The sequence below is a fragment of the Apis dorsata genome, unplaced genomic scaffold, assembly GCF_000469605.1.
Source record: "Apis dorsata unplaced genomic scaffold, Apis dorsata 1.3 scaffold_223, whole genome shotgun sequence".
NCBI lineage: Eukaryota > Metazoa > Arthropoda > Insecta > Hymenoptera > Apidae > Apis > Apis dorsata.
The window spans coordinates 133,468-159,017 of record NW_006263505.1 but is presented as its reverse complement, the minus strand read 5'-3'; the positions used below and the strand labels follow the sequence as shown (position 1 = coordinate 159,017).

Here is a 25,550-nt window from a genome sequence, read left to right as displayed (position 1 = left end):
ATATATATATATATATATTTAAAGAAATAACAATTTTTACAGAATATAAGTTTTATAAGTTCTAAAAAAAATCACAATCCATTTTTACCAATGATTATCAACTGGTTAAATAGAAGTTAATTAAAGCAGAGCCAGATAAGAGAGTAATAAATAAAATATTCATTATTAATACTAATACTGAGAATATTTATAATGATTGTTTATAAAAAAAAATTATATAATATGCAAGAATAATGATTAACTTTTATAATGGCAAAACAAAATGCGAAATCATTGAAAAAGCTTACATTTACTTCCAAAAAATCGTAATAAATTTTTCCAAGAGTTCCTGCTGGTAATCGTTTTAGCGCGGAAAAATCAACTGTTGAAGAGGATATGCGTGGTTTTTCGGCAAGAATGCGACATCCCTCGGAGGTTGCAAGCATTTGCCGATGACAATAGGAAAGAGCATCAGTACCGGTTGTTTCTGCCAAGCATGCGATCATGTCACCTCGATAAGGATTGAGAAGTGATATCGCAGCAGCACCAACCGTCAAAATCGCGCGTTGTACCGTTGACAGAGATATACGATGTTTCGCGTAATCCATCGTGAATGATGAGACATCGCTGTTGTAAAATCTTCGAACTAGCCAGCCTGAAACTGATCAAGGATAATGACGATCATTCCTTTCTTTACAAATTAAATTTATTTCGCTAAAATAGTTCTATACACGTGCATTATTGATATATTGCAGTTTTAAAATATATATATATGTACAAGTTGTATTTTACATCGCTATGTTACTGAAATAACTATTAGCATATTCATATCTTATTTGGTAACGTTATTATCGCTTTGGTACGTAGGATGTATTATATTTACTTATAATTATTTATGATATTTGCTTTGTTCCATTGTTGCTCTTTTCGTATTTTCATTTTGCTCCTTTTCTAATTTCCAACAGCATAATCATTTTGAGTACAGACACAAACTAAATGGCTAGTAAGAAAAAATGGAAAAACACAAAAAAAGATTGGGAAAGAAAAGGAGAAAAGATAAAAATTATTGTAAAAAGATGAGATTGAGACAGTTACATGGCACGATTTCATTTATATTGATCATACAGCTTGCACTTTATTTGTTTGTTCGTCAGAAAGGAGAGAATATTTTGATTCAGTTGATTCCTTTCTTCGAAACGTTACCCAAGTATATACTAAACTACCGACAACGCTTAAATTCAATCCTATGAAATTTAACCATGTAAAGATATAATCACCACCAATGATCATTCCAAGATATGTAACACATATATTTTTTAAACATCCAATTATTGTAGTAGTTAACGCAGAATTATAAAGTGTACAAAGAATCATGCTATAGGATAATATAAAACCCATAATACATGAAAGTCCAAACTGTACAAGGAAAAACATATTATTCCAATATGGAAATTCTAAGATTGAATGCATATCTCCCATCCAACACGCAATACTAATCGCTGGGATAATCATAAATAATGAATTATAATACATTAGTCCATATTTTCCTAGTTCCTTCGAATCCAACTTCTTCTTCATGTAGACACCATTGGCGGCCGTGAAAAAGTCGTTTAACAGGATAAAAAGATAGCCCTCCGCATTAAAAGCAAGATCGTTTAATGCCGCTACTACAGCTCCGAGAATCATTGTGTATACACTCAATTGAACAGAAATACGCGCTTTTATTCCGAGAATATAATATTCGGCGATCATAGTCATAAGGATACTAAATCGTCTAAGGGCAGTAAACATTGGAAGGCTAAGTTGTTTAGTACCACCTAATCCAAATATCATGTTACCAATGTAAATGATGGGCAATGGCCATATCTTGATACACGTTGCTCGTTCTAGGTTAGGAAATTCAATGTAACGCAACTTTTTTGCTGTGAAAAGTAATACGATAGTAGCCACCATTTGTCCTATGCCAAGCAATTGAAACGAAGGAAATTCAAATGACGTTAACACAGTCTTATTTACAACTGTGATCATAAATGAAGACAACCCATAAAATAGGGCGGAACCAATTCTCGCGAATATCACATTTTTATGACTCCACGGCATACCGATTAAAATATAGTCTTCAATAATTTCGTCGCGCTTGATTTTCTTCTTTCAATTTATTTCGTTCCAATTATAATTTTCGTATTATTAATACGCTGAATTTATGTCAAATTTGATAAAACGTACACTGATATAACCTTATCATTGTTCTATCCTTGTTCTGTCTTTTCTTTTTTGCCTAAAGATGATTATTAAAAAAGATCTCACTATTCCATTGAATGAATAATGCTCAATATTATGAAGATCTATTAACAACATACAGCGATCCTTCTTTTTTCTTTAATTATGTTCTTCGAATATCTTCAAATTTATATCACGCTTTATTGACACACACATATATTTTATGTTACTTCATCTTGCACTACTTTGTATTTTTATTTCTTTTTAACAAATAAGTGACTTTTTACCACGTGATTATATATATTTTCTTTATCTTTAATTAGAAAAACAAGAATACAATATAAAATAAGCAACACACAATTATGTCGTTCATATTATTATACATTGGACTTAAAATATTATATATATGTATATATGTACAGTAGATTATTTATTATATATATATAATTATATTAGATGATACTATTTAAAATCATTAATTTCTTATTTATTTATGATTAATTTTTTTAAATTTAATATTTTTTTATTAGATATAAATTCAATAAAATATGTTTTTATTTCAAATTTATTTTTTTATCTATTTTTAGTTATTTTATTAAGTAATTTTTGATTGTTTTATTCCAAACAAAAATTTAGAAATTAGAAATATAGTACATATTATTTTATTCTATTTAGAAATTAAAAAAAAATTAATAAAAAATATCAATAAAATATATATATATATATATATATATACATATTAATATAAATAAATATATTCATATTAATATACGGATTATTAACGATATATGTATATGAATTTGTAAAAATTGTACAATTATGAATGTTTATTTGTACAAAAAATAAAACTTATTTACATGAAGATTTATTTTAAATATAAGGCGTTATTTTATGTTCGTTTTTTTTAAAATTTGGTCGTTTATTGATGCTTTTAGGAATTCATTGTCTTTTACATCGATTCGAATATTCGATTTTCATGAGTTTCGATTCAACTACTTGAATAAGCATAGGTTTAAATAGTCTAGTAAAATTATTTTAAGTTTATCGCAATGAATGTTTGTTCAAATTTTTCTTACGTAACACGAAACAAAAATTATAAAAACGAAAATATTTCATGATGTAAGTCAAATATTTCATTGTTAAGAAACGATTAAGTATTTGAATTGTCTTCTGATTTTATTATTGATGGCATAAAATTGTAATCAAGAACCGGTTGGTTCTTATATTACTTTCAGAATGAGAAAAAGAAAATATTAACCATTATACACGGCATATTTTTATCATGTTATTTATTTTTTATTCAATCAGGATTTCCCGTAATATATGTCTGTCATCGTTGAAACTATCAATTTCTACAGTATGTGTAATAATATTTTATGTGATCTATATATTTAAATTCTTTATTATAATATTAATTTTTTATAATAATTGTAGTATTCTACTAAAGCCACATCAAGGATAAAGAATTTAAATTGTATTCAGAAACAACAACATTCATTAAATATTAAAAATCTTCAAAATCATAATATTCCACCAAGCTTCATTGCATCTATTAATGATCAAAAAGATACTCAATATGTAGATATAACAAATAATATAAAACAGAAAGATTTATGTATAAATGATAAACAAGAATGGCAACATATAAAACTAGATTCTGGAAAACTTCAAAAATATTGTTTTATGTTATCTAAAATAAGGTTAACATGTAAGAAAAATTAATATCTCTAATAAATAATATATTAATGTAATTTCTTTCAATATAAAAAATGAATTATTTTTTCAATGAATAATTAATTTCAGCTTTGGTAGTTATAACCACTATGGCTGGATATACATTGGCTCCAGGAGCTTTTGATGCTTGTACATTTATTGCATGTTCCATGGGTACAGGATTACTTTCTGCATCAGCAAATGCTATTAATCAATTTTTTGAAGTTCCCTTTGATGCACAAATGTCAAGAACAAAAAATAGAGTATTGGTTAGAGGTCATTTAACGTATGTACAATATATTTCAATTATTAAAAAAATTAAAAAACAATTCATTATATTTATAATAGAATTTCTTACTAGTCCAGGACAAGCAATAATTTTTGCAACAGTGTCTGGTTTTAGTGGATTATTATTATTATATAGTCAAGTTAATGAATTAACAGCAATCTTAGGAACAACTAATTTAATTCTATATACACTTATTTATACTCCTATGAAACGTATTAGTATTTTAAACACTTGGATAGGCTCTATAGGCAAGTATATTATAAAATTACAAATTATTAATATTTATCAAAATATCAATAAATATTACATATTAATTGTTATTTAGTTGGAGCTATACCACCGTTAATGGGCTGGGCATCTTGTGTCAATGATATAGTATCTCCAGGTGCTTGGATAATGTCTGGCATATTATATGCATGGCAATTTCCTCATTTTAATGCTTTATCATGGAATTTGAGATCAGATTATTCACGTGCTGGTTATAGAATGATGGCAGTCACAAATCCAAAGCTTTGTCGTAAAACAGCATTACGTTATACTTCAGCATTAACAGGTCTTTGTTATTTAGCACCTATTTTCAATGTAACAAATTGGTGGTTTGCCTTGACATCAACACCTCTTAATGTATATTTTCTATATCTTGGTAAGTCAAAAACAGTTATATCTTAAAACAAAAGAAAAAAAATAATAAAATAAAGTTAAATAAATATATAAATAAATAATTTTATAACATAATAGTTTATATATTGTATATAAATTATTTAATTATGTTTTTTTTAGCGTGGAAGTTTCATAAACAATCAGATAGTAGAAGTTCACGTAAGCTTTTTCATTTTTCATTGATCCATCTACCTGTTCTTATAATTCTTATACTTGTAAATAAAAAATACTGGCATAATGAGAAAAAACAAAAAGATATAATACTTCCTGAAGAAAAAAATAGTGATATTTATGCAATTTTAACAAAAATAATTACATCAACATCTTCAAGCACTTAATGAAATTTTATCCATGATATTATGATATTCACTCATGAAGTATTATAATATTAAGTAATATAATGTAAGATGACTTTGTAAAATTTGACAAAGCGAATTGTAGTATAATTTGTGAATAGTAACACATTATAATACAATTATTATATTAAAATTAATATAACATCTATAAAATAATTAAAAAATATGTGTATATATTTTATAATATGTGCCCATATATTTATTTAATTTTTATTTATATAATCTAGAATATCATACAATGTCATATCGTATCTTCGATAGTTCTTCGTTTTGCAGCAAATTCTATTGCCATTTGTCTTCTAGTTTTAGTTAAATTTCTGTGTCCAGTACAATCCAAATTTTCCGTAAAACATTTGTTTCTACAGCACTGTCGACATGATTTATGAACGCATTTGAGACTCTATAAGAAAAGAAAAGAAAAAGAAATTAATGAATTCAAATAAAAGAAAATAAATGTAAAACTAAATTTTGCAAACCACTGGATTTGGGCAATCGCGACATAAATTGGATCCTCTTTTTATTACAACAGTTGATTTGTTTGGTCGGCGCGCTATACGTTTAAGTTTTTTCAAATGTTTTCGTGATATTTCATTTCCTTCTTCGTCTCTGAATTTTCTCTTAGCTGATTCATTTTGCTAAAAAAAAATGTCGAAATAGAAGAACAATTATTTGCTTTTATTTGTATATAATATGGAAAAGAGAATGAAAAACAAATGTCTTTATATTAAACCTTTTCGATTTTTTCGATTTCTAGTTTTTGTATATTCTCTTCTGGAAGATGACGTACATATGGTTGACACAACCATGGAGGTAATTTTAAGTTATAATCTAAAATATGTATTATATATATGAAATACAATAAATGATCAAATGATTATATTTATTGGATAACAAAATTATCAAACCAGATGTTTCTTCATGCCATATTAAACGTCCTTCGTGATAAGGTAGATATCGATCTCTCAAAGCGTACACGACATTTCGGAAAGATTCCATAGTAGAGTTTCGAGCCAAATTTTCTCTCTCTTCTTTATTTTCTGCTAAACAAAGTCTACTCTCTAGTTAAAAGAACGCTGAACGCATAAGTTAATTTTTAATTTGGAATTTATTTATATATAAAAGATAAAGATAAAAGAAACTTAGAAAGAAAATTTTTCATACATACGTGTGTTGAAATAATTTAAAAAGATGACCGCGGATATAAGAAGCAGGGGCTGGATAACATTCTACCAAATCTAAATATTCAACTGCTGGCTCCCAACTAGGTGGATAACAAGCTTCAAATATATATGGATTATAAAGATTGCCTTCTGCTGACATTACACCATTAACACCAGTTTCTTCTATACATTTTTTAACATCTTGTAAACATTGTATATTACCATTTGCAAATACTGGAATTGTGACAGCTTGTCTAAATATTTGGAATAATATTGAATAAAAAATGATTCAAAAATATAAGAAATTTTGATAAAAAGAAAATAAATTTTGTTAATCAAATCTTGTTAATTATACCTTACAGCTTTAATATGATCCCAAGATGCAACACCAGTCAACGGACCTTTCTGTTCTCGAGTTCGTCCATGCACAGTAAGTAATTGTGCACCAGCAGCTTCAAGCATTTGTGCATATTTCACAGTTTTATCAATTTCTGCAAATACTCGAAGCTTGCAAGTTACTGGTACATGAAGTTTTTTACTCAAAGTATTAACTGTAACATTTTATGGAAAAAAAATTAAAAAAAAAGTATAAAAATATAAATTATAAACATGTGTAAAATTCTTACGAACCGATTTGTTGAAGTAAATCCCAATCATCTTGAAGGAAAGCACCATAATGACCTCGTTTAGCAATTGCTTGAGGACAACCAATATTTATATCGACTGCATCACAATATGGTTCTGCTAAAAGTGCTGCCTCTAATAATGTATTGGGATCGTTACCACAAAACTAGAACAAACAAATTAATAAGTTAAAGATCAAAATTCAAAATTGTTCAAGAATAATAAAAAAGATAAAAGAAAAAAGTAACTGAATCAGGCCTGTTTGACGTACGTATCTATACCTGGACGACCAATGGCCGATCTTCAGCAGTACTGGCAAGAGCTTCTCGTCGATATTTTGGATCTCGACAAAAAACCGAAGAATGAAGCATTGGTGTGTAACAAAGATGTGCACCATGACGACGACTCAATAATCTCCAAGCTAATTCGCTCGCATCAACCATCGGTGCAACTATATATTGTGGAGAACCCAATACATTTTTCCAAATATTTGTCTCTTGTGTAGTATTTGTAAGTTGATCAGATACTTTTGCTGAAACTGATGACATCTACAAAAATATACAATGATGAGTAGATAAGAGAGCACATTTTACATTTAAACGAGTAGCACGACTTTTTTAAAAAAAAAAATTCTGTTTTGTCCACGATATAAATCGGTACTCACTTTATAATTTTTAAATTAAAGACTGAAGGTGCGGCATATATAATTACCCCCTTCCCTTTCCCTTTTTCTTTATTATTTACTGTCCACGTTAAAGCTTGCAAGAAAAAACATACGTTCATTGTATAAATATGATTTACTATATTTATTATTGTTTTAAACGGATTTCGAAAATGAAGTATTAATTGATATAAGTATTATTTTTCATGAAGATAGAATTTATCACCAACAACTCGTGGAGATGAAAAAGATTGAGACGCAGATAATGATGATATTAATAAATAAGAGGAATACTCAGAATATGATGATAAAGAAGAGTGTGATTGTGGTGTAGCAGATTTTGGAAATTCCGATTCCAAAATAGGAGAAAACTTGATAGATATATGTGATTTAGTTGTTTGTCCTTTTTGAAAAATGAAACATATTCCAAATCTGTATGTTGACGATCCAGTCATTTTTTGCAATCGAAGTGAAATCTGATTCTGTGATTCTGGTAAATCTAATTTTGTGATTGACGATTTATGTAACGGAGTAAATTTTAAATAAAATGGAACAACAATAACAAGTATATGGAAAGGAATGATAAAAGAAGAGGCTGTGATTGATGTCAATAATATTATGTTTTTCATAAACGAATCATAATCCTCCTTCGTAATCAAATCAATTTTATTTATTTTCTTCGATTTTTCTATGTGCATTATGTTCGCATCATATGATTGCTCTTGATTTTTTCCTTTCTTTCTGCATCTTTTTCTCTTTTCTCCTTTATTTAAATATGTACAGAGAAATCTTCCTATCCTTTCAACTTTTTTATAAGAATTTGTCGAAACATATGCTATTTGATCAGATATATCGTCACAACTTTGTTTATCACAAGATTGTTTCTTCGATATATTCGCTTTAACATTCTTGGTACAATGCATTGCTATCGAATTAAGTGAAGTAGAGCAACAAAAAATAGATGTTGGTAAAACAGTATTCCATTTTCGAAATGTGATTGTCGATTGTTCAATATTTTCTGATGATACATCTGTTGAATTTTCCGTTGATGTTTGCTTTGATTGTGATTTAAAAATATCATATATTGAAAAACAAAATTGAAAATTTTTCTCTTTGCTTTCTCCATAGAAAAAAGGAGAGTGAATTACGATTTGATTTGATTTCCTTTCAAGTTTGATTGGATTATCATTTATACAGCAATAAAAACATTGATTTTCGCCATTTGCGAAAGATGATAATAAAAAACGATGAGCAGAAACAAACTCACAAAAACCATGTTGTATTTTTGATTCAGGAACTATTTGCTGAACTGGTGTTGACGAATTATTACCAGTAACTGTGGTAGTGATTATTTCAATAGAAGTGATTTTTGTTGTGACGGAAGTTGTGGTGGTAGCTGCGGCGATAGTATCAGTTGCAGCAATTGCAGTAGCAACAGACTTCTTTTCTCTTTTGTTTCGTATATATTCGTATGTAGTCAATCCAAGGCAAGCAATATAACCATGAAAAAAGCACAAATGAAGTAAAAGTATTGCTACAATTGCTGAAAGAATTCCAATCGCGGAGATTGCGATTATTATAGTAGTATCCGAAATAGGAACGATAAATAAAACTACAGAATCAGTCGCGTTTTTCGTAGTTATATTAGTAACAGGTTGATCTATTATTCGATCAAAGAACAACAGCAATGATAATTCTGTCACGGAGAGACCGGTAACAAACAAACTTGCTAGAATTGCAGAAATTAAACAAATTAGAAAAGCACAATAATTTCTAGCTCCAATGCAATTATTGAGCCATTTGCAATGATGATCGAATCGAATAATGCATTTGTTACAAATAGAACAATGCTTCGTTCTTTTACTTTCAATAGTTATATTACAAAGATGACATCTACCGTTTTCAATTACATGTGAATGTTTATTTCGATCGAATTCTGGTATAATTTTATTTGTTGGCTGAGATCTGACGCGAGGATCTGCCGGATCTAATAAAATCACTGCCAAATGAGAACAAATGTGCGTAAAAAAGATTGTAGCAATAATAATTGAGAAAACTGATCGTAAATTTGGTTTGAGAAGTGGCGTTAATATTACAAACGTATTTACCACAATAATTAAGATCACAATCCACCCAATTACTTGTTGAGGGTGCAACGGAAATTGAAGTCCGTGCACGCGTCTAAATTTTCTATGTTCCAGTGTCATGAATATATTACTTTGTTTCAAACATCATTTTGATAGAATATTTTGATAGAATATATTCGTAGTTTTGCTTTCTTCAATTTGCATTACACAAAAAAGATCTCTTTTGTTCACATTTGCTACTACTGATACTGACTTTATTACTTTCTTTCTATCTTCATCAATAATAAAGATGATGTCATCTATTGATTATTTGTTTCAATTACTTTTATTTTTCTTTTATCTTCTTTCTTCGTTATTTTTCGATCTAACGTTTTTTCCGATTGTTTAAATGAAAAATCTTTCTCATTTAATCGAATTCAAGTTTATTTTAATTTTAACTTTATTTTTTCACTGTCAATTTATAACTATGTAAAATTATACAATAAAGTCAACTTATTGGAACATAATCATGATGTGCAATTCTTTTCGAGAATCCTCGGTAAAACTCGGTCATTCGATGGAATATGTTCTGAATCGATATTCACATAGTAACGTAATAAACGTATAAATTAAGTGAAATATATTTTTTTATCATGAATACAATTATCTGTTTTTTTTTCAATTACAATATTTTCTCTCAATCATTAACTTTGAAAATATGTATAACCATAAACAAATATTTAATATATATTTTTTCCATATATTAATCAAATATATATTAAATCAAATATATATCCATATATTAAATTTCCAATCTTTTCAAATTTTATATGTAATATAATATTAATTTTTAATTATAATATTTAATTAAAAATATTTTATATTTTTATTTAATTATTAATTTACTTTTTTTTAAATATTTCTTATTCACTATATTTATTGATTTATAAGTTGACACATTTCAATTTCATATTTCTATTATAAAACTATTATAAATATATTAGATATTAAGTTTAATTTAATTTAATGTAAAATTATCTCGACTATCAAATATTAAAATTATTTTTTATCTAAACATGTTTTATATAATTTTTTATATAATATTTATAATTATATAGATAATATCATTCATTAATTTTGCTAATATAAATGAATTTAATAGGTAAAATATTATGTAACATACAAAAAAAGTATTAAATATTTGAAAAATACTTTATACATTATAATTTCATGTAAAATCTACGTATACACTTTAGTTAATATAAAATTTAAAATATATAATACAATATACATTTGATTCTTATGATTTTTTGTAAACTTCTTATATTTTTTGTCTATTTATATATTTTTATATTATTATAATATTAATATTTTTATTAATTATATTATCATTGTTATTATTATTGTGGTTTTCTTTAACTAATTAATATTTAGTTATAACTTATTTTATTTCTACTTTTTTAATGATGTACAGAAAGAGATAATCATAAAATTATAAAAAAAATAAATAAATTAGAAATTTATCATCTATTTTGATCCGACAATACATATATTTCTACTATATAATTAGAATCTTTTATACTATCATAAATATATACTTATTTTAAAGTTCTTTAAATTCCTTTTAAAATATGTATTCATGTTTTTTTTATATATTATATGCTCTAATTTATTTAAACTTTTTATTTTTCAATAAATTTTTATATTTTATTCGCTTGAATAAATTATATCAAGATAAATATATGTATAGACTAACCTTACTTTCTTAATTCTTGAAGTCGAAAGGTTAATTGCTAAATTTTGTCAATTTTAATACACAATGTGACGTATTTGCAAAAAAATATTATTTTTATAGTTATATAATAACTGTAAATGAATTTAACAATTGATATTTAAAATTAATTTTATCACTTATTATAATCTACGTAATCAAAAGGGTTTCGAATGACTAACAAATATGGTTGAAGTTATGCTCGTTTTTATACATTATCGAAACATCGATATATCGATAAATGATTGTATATATATATATCAAGTATGCATAAAGTGTATATATAGATATTTATACATATGCAGTTTGTCAACTGGTATGTTTGATTAAAAAATTAATTTGATGAAGAGATTATTATTATTCTACTATTTTGACAATAATTTTTGGTACTACTGAAAATTTATACACATATTGTTTCTACAGTATGTAATTGTATGTAAAAATGACTGGTTTAATTGCTTTGTGTGTGACTTTTTTTATTCTTTATTGTTGTTTTACTTGGTAAGATTTATAATAATTGTATATGAAAATTCTGTAATTCTGATGATTAAAAATTTGATAATAAAATTTGATATATTTCTTTATTTATGTATCAGGGTGATACCAAGATTTTTAGCATGGTTAGTAAAAAGACGATACAAAATTTATCTACGTGTCGGTCATATTTCATTACCGTATTTTATATTACGTGACGTAAATATTTCTAAAAATGGTTTTACATTGGTAAGTTTTTTTTCACAGAAAAAATTATTTATATTATTATTTATGTTATTTTCATAAAATGCATTAGAAAATTATTATTTATTTCAATTCTAACAAATTCATTAATTTTAGCAAGTGGAAGAAATCAGTATACGAAGCAGTCTCTTTAGTAGTGATGTTGCAAAACTTTTAGCTGTGATCATGAAAGATGTTAGAATTAATAAAGATATTCCAATAAAACCTCTACAAATATTAAGAAAGCCAAAGAAGCCAATGGATTTTCGAAATAAGAAAATCCCACCGTTAATTAAAACATTTGTACAAGTATGTATATTGTAATAATAAAATTTATTTAAAAATATAAGAATATCTGAAATCTAAAAATGATAATTTATTAATAATATTAATAAATTATTTTATTTATTATTATATAATATTAAAATAATTTTAATTAAGATACTTATAAATTAAGTAATTTATAAATAATTAAAATAATTACTTTGTGAAATATTTTAGTTTATGGCTGTGCACGTAGAAAATTTAAGTCTTCTGATTTTGGGTAATGGTTGGTTAGCTAATGGAAGTGCTGAAAGTCTCACTTTAGATGGTAGTGTTGTTCATGGAGCTCGTACTCTTCTTGCATCTGCTGCCATTATAGGTGGAGCAATGAAATTATTACGTCATGCATCAGATGCTTGTCTTTCACAGATATGTTTTGCTGGAACAGCTGAAGCAACTTTGAAGGCACAAGGAGAACTTTCGGTAGAGGTATAAAAAAATTGTTTATACGATCTATATATATTGTATAAGCATACTCGTTTTGATGTGCAAACTGCAAAGGCTAGGCAACATTAAAATATTATGTTATGATTCAATGATGTAGCTTAATGCTTTGAACGATAGCTATTTGTGTTTAGCACACTTAATGGATGAGCCTGAACAACTGTCCTTTGCAATGGGATTAGATTGGAATCAAGCAGGATCTAATTTATAGAAATTGTACATCGGAATCACGCAGACAGAGGGTTCTGGAGGAGCAGGTCTTGTTACATTCTTCAAAGACAGAAGTTCTTTAACTAATGCTGCATCTTCGTATTCAGATGTACATGTCAATCCTCCCAATAATCTTTTAGCTCGATTAGCACCAGTTATACCAAAGGTAAATTATTATTATAAATTGATAAAATCAAAAGAAAAAAATGAATTTTGCTTAAAAATAGTAATAAAAAAAAAAATATGATTAAATATTTCTAGGATTTTAATTTAAAAGTGGGTAATTCTTCTATAATTACGGGTAGAGAAGATGGCATAGTACTTGGTTTAGAAGGTACAATGAAAGGTTTACAAATTAGCACAAAATTCCAACCATTTGAACCACTATTAAATTTCACTTTAAATTTGGATGGGCTATCAATTCGAAGTAAACTTCCTGTTTTGACATTACGATCATTAATAGTAAATTCAAAGGTAGCGTGTATTTTTATATTTATATATGTATTGTTTTAAAATATTTCAATGAATTTCTATGTATTAAATAATTAAAATTGCTTATATAGATGGAACAAGACATTTTACAAATTGCTACACAGATTAATAATCTTTCTATTATTTATGATCATAAAGATTGGGAAACAATATTATTTAATACCGATAACGAAATTTCAAGACCTGTTGGTAATATAACATTTAAGAATAAATTACCATGGTTAGATGTAAGAGTAAATACTGAACTTTATGATTCCTCGTTATGCATCAAATTATTGGATGTTCACGAAGCTTCATGTGGTGTAGCTCATATGAAATTTTCATTAAATACATTTGCAGGTAGTATTTTGTGTTTTGTATCTTTATATTCTTAATATATATATATTAAAATTAATAGATTAATAATTTCTCAATAATTTCTCACTTAATTTTGTAGATATAATAGACAATTGGAATACAGAATTAGTAGTAGAATCTTTGTATTGTACTTTAAATGGTTCCAATGCTTTTATTTCGGAATCATCTCATCAATGGGGAACACCTTTATCTATTGGAGTATTATTAGCTACAACACGTACTAATGCTATAGGAATTGCTGTTGATGCTCTTGTAACTGAATGGAGTTTAGAACTTGCTAAATTTCTTGAAGAAGCATACAAGTAAGATATAAAAAAAAAAAAAATAATAAGAAAATATGTATTCTAAATGTATCTGATTTATTAAATCTGTTCGGTAGATGTTGTCAAATATACAACAGAAAAATCGAAAGAATGAAAAATACTAAAAAATCAGATAATATCGTTCAATTAAATCTCAAAATTACAAATTGTAATTTATTCTTTATTGCAGAAAATAATCGTACGTATATATTCCAATAATTAATTAAATAATTTTAATTAAAAATTACAATCAAAAGATTTAACATTAATATTTCAATCAATTGTTTAGTATCCATCATGATGCGTTTGGATACTGCAAGTTTAGAATACAATATAAAGCGATTAGTGGGTGTGACAGAAGGTGTAAGCGCAATAACATTAAATAAAAATGAACCAATTGTATGTCAACATGCACAAGCATTAGTGCATCCGTTTTTAGCTATAAGAAAGTGCAAAGGTGCAATTACTCCTGAAATGATAAATATTAGTTTGGATGGTACTAACCTGGCATGGAGTCCAAATTTACATCTTCGCCTTTTAAAACTTTGGCTAGAGTCTGCAAATTTTAGATCTATTATAAACAAAAACTCTTCCATTGTTCAAGGTTTTTTTTTAAATATATATTTTTTAATATTTTTATTTGTTTTTATTATATTTAATTATTATTTTATCACCTTATTTTTTTTTGTTATATTTTTATGTATTTATTTAAATTTTCTTTACAGATGAAGACATTGAAAATCAACAGAAACGATCGATAGATATATTGGCTACTAGTGGTATCAGTCTATCTATAGATATTTCTCCAAAACATTTTTTGGAACTTTCATCAGATCAGTTACGTTGGTCACAAGGAGAATGGAGATTAAATTATTTGCGTACTACTTTAGACATGGCTGACATAATTATGATTGAAGGATTCGAATTAATTAGAATACTAAATAATGAAGAAGTGCAATTAGAACGCCAAAGTAATGAAGGTTTTGTTTTGGATTGGAATGAAACTTGGATGCTCAATATTGAATCAGTAAAAGCTTGCTTCCCATATGAACATCAGTTTACTGATGCAATTCAGAATGAATTGTTCAGTATAAAGAAATGGTTAAAAGAAATTCATTCATCGTCATCGTTATCATCAACTCATGAAAAAGAAAAACGTTTGCCATATGATTTAATTATAAAAGTATGTATGTATAAGTAATTATAATATTAAATGATAGTAATTATAATATTCATTTTTTATAATTGATATCAAAAATTATTTCATGCATTATAGATTAAAGAATGGATATTTGAAGTAAGCGATGATCCATTTGAAGTACGTTTACGAGATAATTACGAATTATTAGAAGATGAATATAAGGAGAGCCTAAAAAGACAAGCGATGCTCGATACTAAAGTGCAGGAATTATGTCGAGCTCATTTGTTGCTACCTCAAGGTAAAGTAGAAGAACTATATGCTAGTCTGAATAAAAAGAATGCCGAAATATATGTACAACGATGGAAACAAATGCAGCGTGCTGGTCCAGCTAGAACACGATTATTTGCTTGGTCTATGATAGATATTGAAATATTAGCTTTAGCTGATCCATCGATCGATGGTACGGAAAATGCGATAAAAGCTCTTCGAGAAATGGATGCAGAAACTCCTTGGCCGGAGGATGGTCTTGAATTTAATACTTTATGGGTAAGAGGAATCAGTTTAAAGTGTGCTGAATGGAAATTACAATTACGAGACTTTCCCCAACCATTACTCTTAGTGGAAAGTTTAAGTGTATGGGGTAGATTAGCTGGGGCAGAGGCTTTAGCACCATCGAGAGCTAGACGAACTGTAAGAATCGAAATTGGTACACCTTGGGAAGACATTGTTATAGAAAGAGGAATGACATCATTGAAATATTACCATGATCTTAATTGGGATATCGATAAGTTCAGATATGCATTTGGTCCTTGTTGGGAACCTGTGATAGCACAATGTAATCTTAGTTTTGAGAAAATTATTCATCCATCACGAGATCCAAGTCCCCCATTACCATTTTGGGACAAAATGCGATTAGCCCTTCATGGAAGATTAACACTTTGTGTGAAACAGTTAACAGTTCTATTACATGGCTCATTAGATCCATACAACACTACAGAAGAAATGGAGCTTACATGGACAGGATTGGAACTCGATTGGACACAAGGCAGAATTATTGTAAAAGGAGATTTAGATGTTTATGTTCGTACAGCTAGTAAATATGATGATTGTAGATTATTACATTTACCGAACGTACGTTTAAGCATAAAATTAGCATGGGTTTGCTTAGGCGATCCTAGAGACCATCATGCTGCGATACCTTGCGCTCCAGATAGATTACCAGAATATTCGAGCAATCAAGAACATGATTCATTTAGAGCATTTCGTTCACAAAATTTAAATGTTAGTCTTTCACTCGAAACGAAACCAACTGGATCTCCGGCATTGGCAAGCGCACCAACTGCCTTACTATATGGTAGCACTCTTAGATGGTTCGAAAATCTAAAATTTATTTTGTCTGGAGCAACGAGACCAACTAGAAAAGGACCACTTTTTAAGAATATTAGACCTAGAAAGAAACAATTGAGCAGACATTATAGGAAAGTTCGATTAACTTTAGCTTTCCATCAATTTCATGTTAGCTATTGGATGTCATTCGCCATGCAACGCGGATTCGAAGTAACTGGCGGAAGAGTAGTATGTAGTTGTGAGCATAATTTGTCGTTGCATCCGATTGATGATGGATTAATACATCGACCTAGAGCTGAATGGTCAGTAGTGTACATGAACTGTGAACTTAGCGATGCAGAAATTTGGTTAAAAAGTGCTCTTCATGAGGACAAGGAAAGCGCTTCTCTTCGACAACCGGTTGAAAAATGTTATTGTTTAAGCGTTGCTCGTGTCAGTTATGGTAGAGAAGCAATGGTGACTGGAGTCACTGGAGGAGATACTCCTACACACAGACTTGTTGTACACGACTTGAAAGGAGCTTGGACGAAAACGAATAGAGATGTGGCATTTGCACTCTTTGATTCTTTTATAAAAACTCAGCAACTCAAGAAAAATCTTTCTACTGCAGCTTTGAAAGGCTTTCACAGGGAAAGTTCATCAACACCACATAAAAATCGAACAAGATCGATTGAAGTACAAAATGCAGCAACTCAAGTGAACACATCGTCTTCAACAAAACCACAACAGGGAGAAGCTGTTGGTATGTTACAGAGATTAATAGCTGAAGCTGCAAATAAACCAGTCGCATTCAGCGATGATCTATCGGTACAAACGAGAGGTCAACAATTGCGTGGATTAGCAGCTTGTCATCAAGATGACGTTCTTCATAAAAATTGGCTAAGTATGTATGAACTTAAAGTATGTATATATTTATAATATATGTATATAAATATATGCATTTTATTATTATTCGCTTTCATATAATTTCAATATAAATACAAATATTCGAATCTTATATTATAAAGAATTTTATTTTATGTTATATATGTATATAGAAACTTTCAATAAAATTAAAATTAATAAAATTAGAAATAAAATAAAATTCATTGAAATGTAGGATTTAAATACTTTTTTTATTGATTGTATATTTATATATATAGAATAAAAAAAAAGAAAAAATTGTTTTTTTTTTAGTTGCTTTAGTGAACAGTCAAGTATTATTGAAAGGTATTGAAACACGAGGTTACGTAATTTTATCTGCGGCAAAAGCAGAAATATTACAAAGAATACATCAACCTGTATGGAAAGAAAGAACTTTAGTATCAAAAACAACCTGGGTTGGATCATTAGAATGTATGCAATATTATGCAACTGTTAGTGCTAACATCGATGAAAATATCGATGATAATATAATGTGGTTGACATTAGACAATATACAAGTAAGTTAATAAAAAAATAAATTGTAAAATTAATTAAATTGTAAATAAATTGTAAATAAAATTTTCGATATTGACTAAAGCTTGTATATTAAACTAGGAAAAAGATTCAACTGTAATAGCTGGCTTACCAGATGTACCAGCACTAGTAGGTTCAGGACAAAGTGTCGGTGGCGTAGTAAGTCAGACAGTTGGCGGTGGTGGTGGGCCTCAACATCAGCTACAACGTATTGTCTCGAGATGTAAATGTGAATTCTTTTATGTTGGTTATGGACAAGCTTTAGACGTTGGCTCTGTTGATCAAATTCCACCACCACCTAGAGAAGAAGTCAGTCCATGGGAAAGAAAAGAACTTTTAGCAGCTGATGCATTTACATTGATGCATCATGACTTAGATGTCTGTACGAATTCGTTGCAGTATGCTATGATTTTAGATATCGTTAACAATTTACTTTTATATGTCGAACCAAGGAGAAAAGAAGCATCAGAACGTTTGCAAAGAATGAGATTTCAATTGCAGTTACATTCGGTCGAAGATCAAAAACGGCCAATTCAACAATTACAAAATACTGTACGTGGTTTAGTAGCAAAATTAAGGAGATTGGAACGTGAGACTTATTTAGTACAAAAAGCACTAGCAGAAGAATCTAGTCCCGAATTGCTAGCAGAAATGGAACGATTGGAAGTTAGAGTTTTCGAATGTAAAGAACAACTTGGAGCAAAAGCGGAAGAACTTGATGTTATGTTAAGTTGTTATAAAGAAACAACTACTCCAACTACAGCTTCTACTACACTGAAAGATAAACCAGCAGCAGTCGCAAGAGTAGCAGAAATTTGCTTCAAACATGCTCAGTGGAGATTAACTGATGCAGATGGTCAATTGGGAATTGCTGATCTTATATTAACTAATTTCTTATATACTAAAACAAGTAAAACTGATGATTCAGTTGAACATCTTCTTGAATTAGGATATGTTAGGATGACTAATTTACTACCAAATCAAATTTACACGGAAGTGTTGACACCGACAGAATTACAAAGTAATATGCCTGTCGATAGACAAAGAGCTCTTCGTGTTTTCTGTAGAGAAAAAGCACCAGTTGCTGGAATATCTGTAAAAGAACATTTCGAAATCAATGTTGTTCCATTAACAATAGGTATTTATTATTATATATTTTTTTCTTTCTTTTATTTTTTCACAAAAAAGAAACATATATTTTTTCCAAAAATTAATCAAATCTTTTATTATTAGGATTAACAAAAAAGTTTTTCAATACGATGCTCAAATTCTGTTTTCCTGAAAGAGATCCAGAAGGAATAGAGGAACCACCAGCACCGCAACGAGATTCCTCTTTTTATGTTCCAATCGAAAGAAGAGATGATGTAGAAAAAATGAAAGAACGAGCGGACAAAAATAAATTATTTATATATATTAAAATACCTGAAGTACCCGTTCGTGTTTCTTACAAGGTATTTACATTAAAATTTTATAAATAAATTATTATATTTCTATTTCTTTGAAGCAATCAGAATTAGAAATTATCTGCTATATATAAAATTATTTTTTTTTTTTATATGTTTATACATCATGCATAATCTCTTATACAGGGAAATAAAGAAAAAAATTTAGAAGATGTTCGTGATTTTGCTCTGGTAATACCAACATTAGAATATCATAATGTTACTTGGACATGGCTTGATCTTCTTTTAGCTATGAAAAGCGATTCTAGACGTGTAATATTAAGTCAAGCTATTAAACAAAAATTACAAATTAAGCCACGAGGCCCGCAAGAAGAATCCGCTCCACAAGAAGAAGATAAAGCTCGACTCTTACTAGGTGCTAGACATCTACCGGGTGATGTGAAAAAAAAAGGTGTCTTTAAATTTAAATAATCTTTTAAATTTGTACTTGAATATATTATTTACACAAATATGCAAAATGTCAATATTTATTCTAATAAAATATCTAATAAGAAAATTGTTAGTGTAATGTTAAGTATTTTTTTTATTAAATCAGTGCTGTTTTTTGTACAATTTTTAATTATTTAAAATTTTATTATCTTTTATTTATTATTTCAAACTATTATTAATTTACTGGATATTTTTCATCCAAATTGTCCAAATTCTTTTTTTTAATTCAAATTTGATGTTTTAAATAGTTTTGTAAATAGTATTTTTTATCAGATATATGATATTTATTTATGATACTTAGGAATTATTGTTTCAATATAATTTTAATTCATTTTACATTTCACAATTATGTGAATCATGTTACAATATATGAATTAGTTTTCAATATAATTTAATTTAACAATAATGAATGTATTGTGTTTTACAGGCACAGTTTCTATTTGAGACAGCAATAATTTGTAATATTCTAATAATGATTAAAATTTATAATTATATTTTGTTGTATATTGATTGTAAATATTTTGGTCTTATAAAAATAAATGATACATTCCAATAATATTTAATATGCATATAGTCGATGGAAGAAATATAATGAGATCTTAAAGTAAAATATCAAATAGCACCATTAAAAATTATATATTAATATCTAGAATCAAATATAGCATTTTATTTTTTAATGGAAATTAGTGAAAAGTTGTGATGAAAATTTTTTATTTTTTCATTTATTATGATTTTTAAATATATAGATGAGACAAATTTACGAACTTAATATATTTCTTTTATCGACTACTTTATAATCTTATATTGAATTAAATATTTACAATTTATATGAAATGCATCATTAAAAACTGATCAAGGGAGCTTCAGCAGCTTTCCTTGTGTGTCTCCATTCATTTAAATCAGCTAAAATTCTTCTACCATACATATTATGCAATTCACGGAATGTTATCCTTGTTCTTGGAACATTTTCTGTTCTTCCAGGAGCAGATCTAACACTCTGTGAACGATGATGAAATTCTGATCTATTAAAAGGATTATGTCGTTGCCTTGGTGGAGCTTTAGGAGATTGTGAAGGAGCTACCACCATTGTTGTTTCTTCTTCTGCAGCATCCAATTGTCTTTGTAAATCTGCTACCATTAACTTCATATAATCATAGCTTGCACATGCTAAAGCTTTCATCCATTGCTCCATAGATTCCTAAAAATTAATTATATATCTATCCTGTGTATTGTCATTATTCTAGAATTAATAATTAATATTTTAGAATTAAAAAATATCTTTACTTGAGATTCTGCTGCAAGAGCATAATTTCTATTATTTGGACCATGAAATACAATTTGAAAACCAAATTGTTCCTCATCTTCTGCCAATTCAATAGTACAACCTTCAAGAACTATCATACCAACTGGTTCTTTGTCACCGCGTCGATCGAAATAAAATAATATATTTCCTTTGAGAACAAACCATCTTTTTTGATAACCACGATTCAATTCACCACGTTTGTATAACCAGCCTTCACGATCCACTGGTGTTGCCGAAGTTGCAAAAGCTACCATGTTTTTCTCGTTTATTTTCATTGCATTTGAAATTGTATTTCTAATAGGACAAATTAACTCTAAAATTCACTATCACAAATAAATTTGATTAATTTTATGTAATATCTTTCTTAAGTAATATATTTTAGTATTTTTTTTTCCCTCTTGAATTTTTATATTAAACTGAAATAATCTTATATGTCAAAATAAATAAAAATTTTCAATTAATATATTTCTAACTCTATATATGATAAAAATCTGTAATGTTTATAATACTATCTAGCACTATATTATGATAACACTCTTTTTTATAGAACACTTTTTCACCAATCTGTAATAACACATAAGCTATTATCTTTTCTGACAATAATATATTTATATTATATTTATAAGATATATCTGTATGTTATAAAATGTTTGACATAAAATTATAATATCTATTATTATACTAACTTTCTTTGACTGAAAAAACTATTACGCGCGTAGAATTTGACGTCACACTTTGTATACTGAAAGATTAAGTAATAGAGAGAAATTGGCAATACAAACTATCAACTGTTAACTATTTATATTTTCACAACTTCGTTTCTTATCTACTCTTCCTATAAAATTTGATATCACATTTCTCTATTACTAATATTAGATTATGCGGACGTGATGCAATTTTGATAGAAATCTGGTTAAAACTTAACCTTGTCAAGCCGTCAAGCCATTTTTATCGGGATGCAATTTATAGTTTTGTAATGTGTTGATTTTTTTTTAAATTTTATTGCTATTCTAATACTTTACAATTTCGAAACGAATAAAGATTCAAATAAGACAAATATTTAATATTTTTACATTAATATAATTTAAAAAATTGTTTAAAATTTATCATATATAATAATATAGCTATTTTATAAATAATAATGATAGTAGCAATAACAGTATGTTTTCTTCTTCTTTTACAAGAAAAAAAAAGAAACAATTAATTGGAGGATTCAGATTTGAAATCTTGATTTGAAAAATACAACAATGACTCATACAAGATGAAATGAAAAATATAAAATTATTATAATAGGAAATAACTAATAATGATAAATAAATGAAATAAAAGAAAAACATAAAAATTTAATTCAATCATAATATAAATTTTATTGTAAAAATGCAGAAGAAGAAAAAAGCCAACAACTTCTGCAATGAAAATCAATCTCTCATAAAAAATGTAAAAGAAACAGAGCTAAGCTATTTATCTGAATATTATTGAGATAAAAGTTTTTATTCATTTAATATTTTGAAGTATGTAAAATAATATAGTTTACAATAAAAAATACAATAAAAAAAATGTTTTTGAAAAAAACAAAAATAATAGTTATATAATATATTATTAATAAATCTATTATATTAAAAAAAATAGAAATGTTATAAAATAAATATTTTTTAAATATATGAGAATATTGATCAAAAATTTAATATTTTGATATGATATATTAATGAAATATATCAATGAAAGTATAAATTTATTTGATTCTAAATAATTTTGTAGAAAATTTATATAAATGTTTTACAGAAATGTAATTATCATTGAAAAATATATTTGTAATATATATGAATAATTAAATAATTAAACAAATACAACAGATATATATAATAAATATAAAAGAAAATTTTATAAATCTTAGATGTTGAATGAATGATAGATATTGCCAATTTATTTTTTCAATTAAAAAGAAATCATTATAATTAAACATAAGTAAATTTTAAAATAAAATTAATATAATTAAGAATCTAAAAGTGAAATTGATTTTCAAACAGAAAGATATTTTTCAATTATAATACAAATAAAAATTTAGAATTAAAAATTATAAATATAATTACAAATTTAATTACTAAAATTTTAAAATAAATAAAAATTATTATACATATAAAAAAAATAAAAATGTTAGAATTATTTAATTTTAATATATTTAAAAATATAAGTAATAAATAAATATGAATAATATTAGAAAACTGAACTAGGATTTTACTTTTTGATTAGAATGATATAAATGACAGCAAACAAAGTGACTATTACAAAATAAATTTATAAATTTATACATATTGTAATATAATATATTGTATATATTATAAATTTTTATATATTTGTATTCATTTATATATTCATATTTCATTATTTAAGCTTATATTTAAATTATTTACATATTATATCATGTATTTTTATAATAAATTATTTAATTTTTCAATTTTTCATTGTTTATTTTTTTTATATTTCATGAATATTGTATATATTTTGTATATATTTTCATAAAAAAGATATTTTAAAATATTTGCAAATATTTAATTTAGAATTAATAATCCACAGCTGTGGCGAAATCTCAGCATTACAAACTAAATATCACCTGTTGCATCTTGTCATATATATGACGTGTCTCTGCTTAATTTAACAATAGTAATGGCGATAACCGACGTCATTCTTCGCCTATGAAAATTTGTTGCTACTTTTTGTAGAGGGAGTAACATACCGTGTTCGTCCGACAACACTGTTTGGTAGTGAAAATTACATGATCGAATTGTATACGTTTATTTCATTATTGATTTATTACAAACATTAATGTTAATTAATTGAATATTAAAACGTATTTATTTAATTATATAAAATGGGAAAGGGATTTAATAATTACATGTGCAAAAAATTTTTTCATCCAGCATCTCGAGACAATTTAAAACGAGTATGTTTTCTCAATTTTTTAGGTTATTTGTTATTTATATAATAATTAAATTTATATTTTTTATATTATTTTTTAAGGTATGGATGGCTGAACAACAAGCAGAGGCTTATAAGAAAAAACAAGAGGAATTACGTGTTCAATATGAAAAAGAACAAGATCTTCATAATAATAAGTAAAATCATATTCTTTTAATTTAATTTCTTTAATAAATATTTTTTTTTATATTTTTTATTACTTTATTTTTTGTAGAGCTTTATTGAGTAAAGAAAGCAAGGATAAACTTAGTGTAAATTTTATGTATGAACCACCACCTGGAGCAAAAAAAGAAAGAGAAAAAGAAGACAATGAACCAGAATATAAATTTGAATGGCAACGCAAGTATAATGCACCAAGAGAAAGTTATTGTAAAGGAGACAGTGAAATAAGAGATCAACCATTTGGTATTCAAGTACGTAATGTCCGTTGTATCAAATGTCATAAATGGGGACATATAAATACAGGTTAATATGAAATAATATAATATTAGAAAAGAATAAAATTAAATATAAGAAATTAATTATTCAGTAATATATATTTTAATTAATTGCAGATAAAGAATGTCCTCTATATAGTCAGGCAATGAGTGTAGTAATGGCAAATAATTCACCAGCTACATCTACTCCAGATGCTTTAACGCTAGTTCAACAAATGAGAGAAGATGGATTAGCACTTAAAAAGTAAAGATAAATCTAAAAATTTTTTTCTGATTTTAATTTTAATGAAAATTTTCTTCTAATATGTTTAATTCTATTATAGATCAGCTCTTAGTGCTCAACAACATCTAAGAGTTCCTGAACATGAACATCTTATGGTTTCAGATGATGAAGAACAATCTGAAATTACATTCCTAAAAACACTTTCTAAAAAGCAAAAAAAGAAATTATTAATGTATGTTAAATATTTAAATAATATTTATAACATAGTAATTTCAGAATAATTAAGATTAATTAATAATGTTAACATTTATAGGAAATTACAACAACTTGAAAAGAGGACTAAAAAAGCAGAAAAAAGAAAATTGAAAGAAAAACGATATAAACATAAAAAAAATAAAAGTGATATCGATAGTGATAGTAGTGATAGTTCCATCAGCAGCGATGCTAGT

The 25,550-nt window shown here is 26.7% G+C and overlaps 7 protein-coding genes across 11 annotated transcripts in view; 3 read left to right on the top strand and 4 right to left on the bottom strand.

Annotated features, from left to right (window-relative positions):
- Positions 1-2,595, bottom strand: part of LOC102677926 (UDP-sugar transporter UST74c-like) — a 5,531-nt gene extending 2,936 nt beyond the window's left edge. For 2 of the 3 annotated variants that reach the window (XR_004150480.1, XM_006615455.2), the window contains exons 1-2: positions 1,818-2,595; positions 288-640 (exon numbers count right to left, since the gene is read on the bottom strand). Coding sequence is in view for 2 of the 3 variants with exons in the window: in XM_006615455.2 (XP_006615518.1) it covers positions 288-640; positions 1,818-2,079 (615 nt within the window). In the remaining variant the exon portion in view is untranslated. Of the gene's footprint in view, positions 1-287; positions 641-1,074 lie in introns of those variants that run through there. The other variant, XM_006615456.2, reaches the window with a different exon arrangement.
- A 563-nt stretch (positions 2,596-3,158) lies between these two features.
- On the top strand, positions 3,159-5,383 carry LOC102678353 (protoheme IX farnesyltransferase, mitochondrial). Its single transcript, XM_006615459.2, has 6 exons — positions 3,159-3,556; positions 3,634-3,907; positions 4,003-4,198; positions 4,274-4,449; positions 4,527-4,844; positions 4,982-5,383. Exons 1-6 carry the CDS (start codon positions 3,482-3,484, stop codon positions 5,197-5,199), a joined length of 1,257 nt encoding a protein of 418 aa, XP_006615522.1. The 5' UTR covers positions 3,159-3,481; the 3' UTR covers positions 5,200-5,383.
- Positions 5,384-5,389: 6 nt separating this feature from the next.
- Positions 5,390-8,098, bottom strand: LOC102678632 (tRNA-dihydrouridine(16/17) synthase [NAD(P)(+)]-like). Its single transcript, XM_031510379.1, is given in 10 exon segments — positions 5,390-5,617; positions 5,694-5,852; positions 5,948-6,045; positions 6,123-6,268; positions 6,383-6,631; positions 6,733-6,928; positions 7,008-7,167; positions 7,283-7,477; positions 7,480-7,549; positions 7,666-8,098. Coding segments are annotated over 10 exon segments (1,551 nt in total). The 5' UTR covers positions 7,785-8,098; the 3' UTR covers positions 5,390-5,458.
- Positions 7,748-10,434, bottom strand: LOC102678504. Its single transcript, XM_006615460.2, has one exon. It carries the CDS (start codon positions 9,867-9,869, stop codon positions 7,860-7,862), a length of 2,010 nt encoding a protein of 669 aa, XP_006615523.1. The 5' UTR covers positions 9,870-10,434; the 3' UTR covers positions 7,748-7,859.
- Positions 10,435-11,777: 1,343 nt separating this feature from the next.
- LOC102676681 (protein KIAA0100) lies at positions 11,778-20,720 on the top strand. 3 transcript variants are annotated; one of them, XM_006615444.2, is made up of 17 exons: positions 11,778-12,000; positions 12,096-12,222; positions 12,334-12,525; positions 12,718-12,969; positions 13,196-13,360; positions 13,456-13,668; positions 13,758-14,025; positions 14,123-14,345; positions 14,423-14,544; positions 14,635-14,949; positions 15,071-15,528; positions 15,622-17,716; positions 18,010-18,254; positions 18,352-19,408; positions 19,504-19,721; positions 19,860-20,124; positions 20,590-20,720. In XM_006615444.2, the coding sequence occupies exons 1-17, from the start codon at positions 11,942-11,944 to the stop codon at positions 20,604-20,606; spliced, it is 6,291 nt and encodes a 2,096-aa protein (XP_006615507.1). In that variant the 5' UTR covers positions 11,778-11,941; the 3' UTR covers positions 20,607-20,720. The 3 variants fall into 3 exon arrangements, with proteins under 3 accessions (XP_006615507.1, XP_006615506.1, XP_031366232.1); XM_006615443.2 differs by lacking the exon at positions 20,590-20,720 and having other exon boundaries at positions 19,860-20,210; XM_031510372.1 differs by lacking the exons at positions 11,778-12,000; positions 12,096-12,222; positions 12,334-12,525; positions 20,590-20,720 and having other exon boundaries at positions 12,790-12,969; positions 13,119-13,360; positions 19,860-20,210.
- A 282-nt stretch (positions 20,721-21,002) lies between these two features.
- On the bottom strand, positions 21,003-21,995 carry LOC102676556 (sesquipedalian-1-like). The gene is made up of 3 exons (XM_031510380.1): positions 21,978-21,995; positions 21,447-21,778; positions 21,003-21,360 (listed from the first exon to the last, which is right to left on the bottom strand). Exons 2-3 carry the CDS (start codon positions 21,738-21,740, stop codon positions 21,004-21,006), a joined length of 651 nt encoding a protein of 216 aa, XP_031366240.1. The 5' UTR covers positions 21,741-21,778; positions 21,978-21,995; the 3' UTR covers position 21,003.
- A 2,100-nt stretch (positions 21,996-24,095) lies between these two features.
- Positions 24,096-25,550, top strand: part of LOC102670846 (corepressor interacting with RBPJ 1) — a 2,033-nt gene continuing 578 nt past the window's right edge. Inside the window, exons 1-6 of the mRNA XM_031510382.1 lie at positions 24,096-24,406; positions 24,484-24,578; positions 24,656-24,906; positions 24,996-25,122; positions 25,202-25,333; positions 25,415-25,550. Coding sequence (XP_031366242.1) covers positions 24,335-24,406; positions 24,484-24,578; positions 24,656-24,906; positions 24,996-25,122; positions 25,202-25,333; positions 25,415-25,550 — 813 coding nt within the window. The 5' untranslated portion in view covers positions 24,096-24,334. The remainder of the gene's footprint in view (positions 24,407-24,483; positions 24,579-24,655; positions 24,907-24,995; positions 25,123-25,201; positions 25,334-25,414) is intronic.

Coding starts and splice junctions, on each gene's coding strand:
- LOC102678504 (XM_006615460.2), bottom strand. CDS start 9,869: ATGACACTGGAACATAGAAAATTTAGACGCGTGCACGGACTTCAATTT.
- LOC102676556 (XM_031510380.1), bottom strand. CDS start 21,740: ATGAAAATAAACGAGAAAAACATGGTAGCTTTTGCAACTTCGGCAACA. Junction 21,361..21,446: donor CTCTTGCAGCAGAATCTCAA/GTAAAGATATTT, acceptor ATTAATTTTTAG/GAATCTATGGAGCAATGGAT.
- LOC102676681 (XM_006615443.2), top strand. CDS start 11,942: ATGACTGGTTTAATTGCTTTGTGTGTGACTTTTTTTATTCTTTATTGT. Junction 13,669..13,757: donor CATTAATAGTAAATTCAAAG/GTAGCGTGTATT, acceptor TTGCTTATATAG/ATGGAACAAGACATTTTACA. Junction 15,529..15,621: donor CATATGATTTAATTATAAAA/GTATGTATGTAT, acceptor CATGCATTATAG/ATTAAAGAATGGATATTTGA.
- LOC102678353 (XM_006615459.2), top strand. CDS start 3,482: ATGTTATTTATTTTTTATTCAATCAGGATTTCCCGTAATATATGTCTG. Junction 3,557..3,633: donor TGAAACTATCAATTTCTACA/GTATGTGTAATA, acceptor TAATAATTGTAG/TATTCTACTAAAGCCACATC. Junction 4,199..4,273: donor TTGGTTAGAGGTCATTTAAC/GTATGTACAATA, acceptor ATTTCTTACTAG/TCCAGGACAAGCAATAATTT.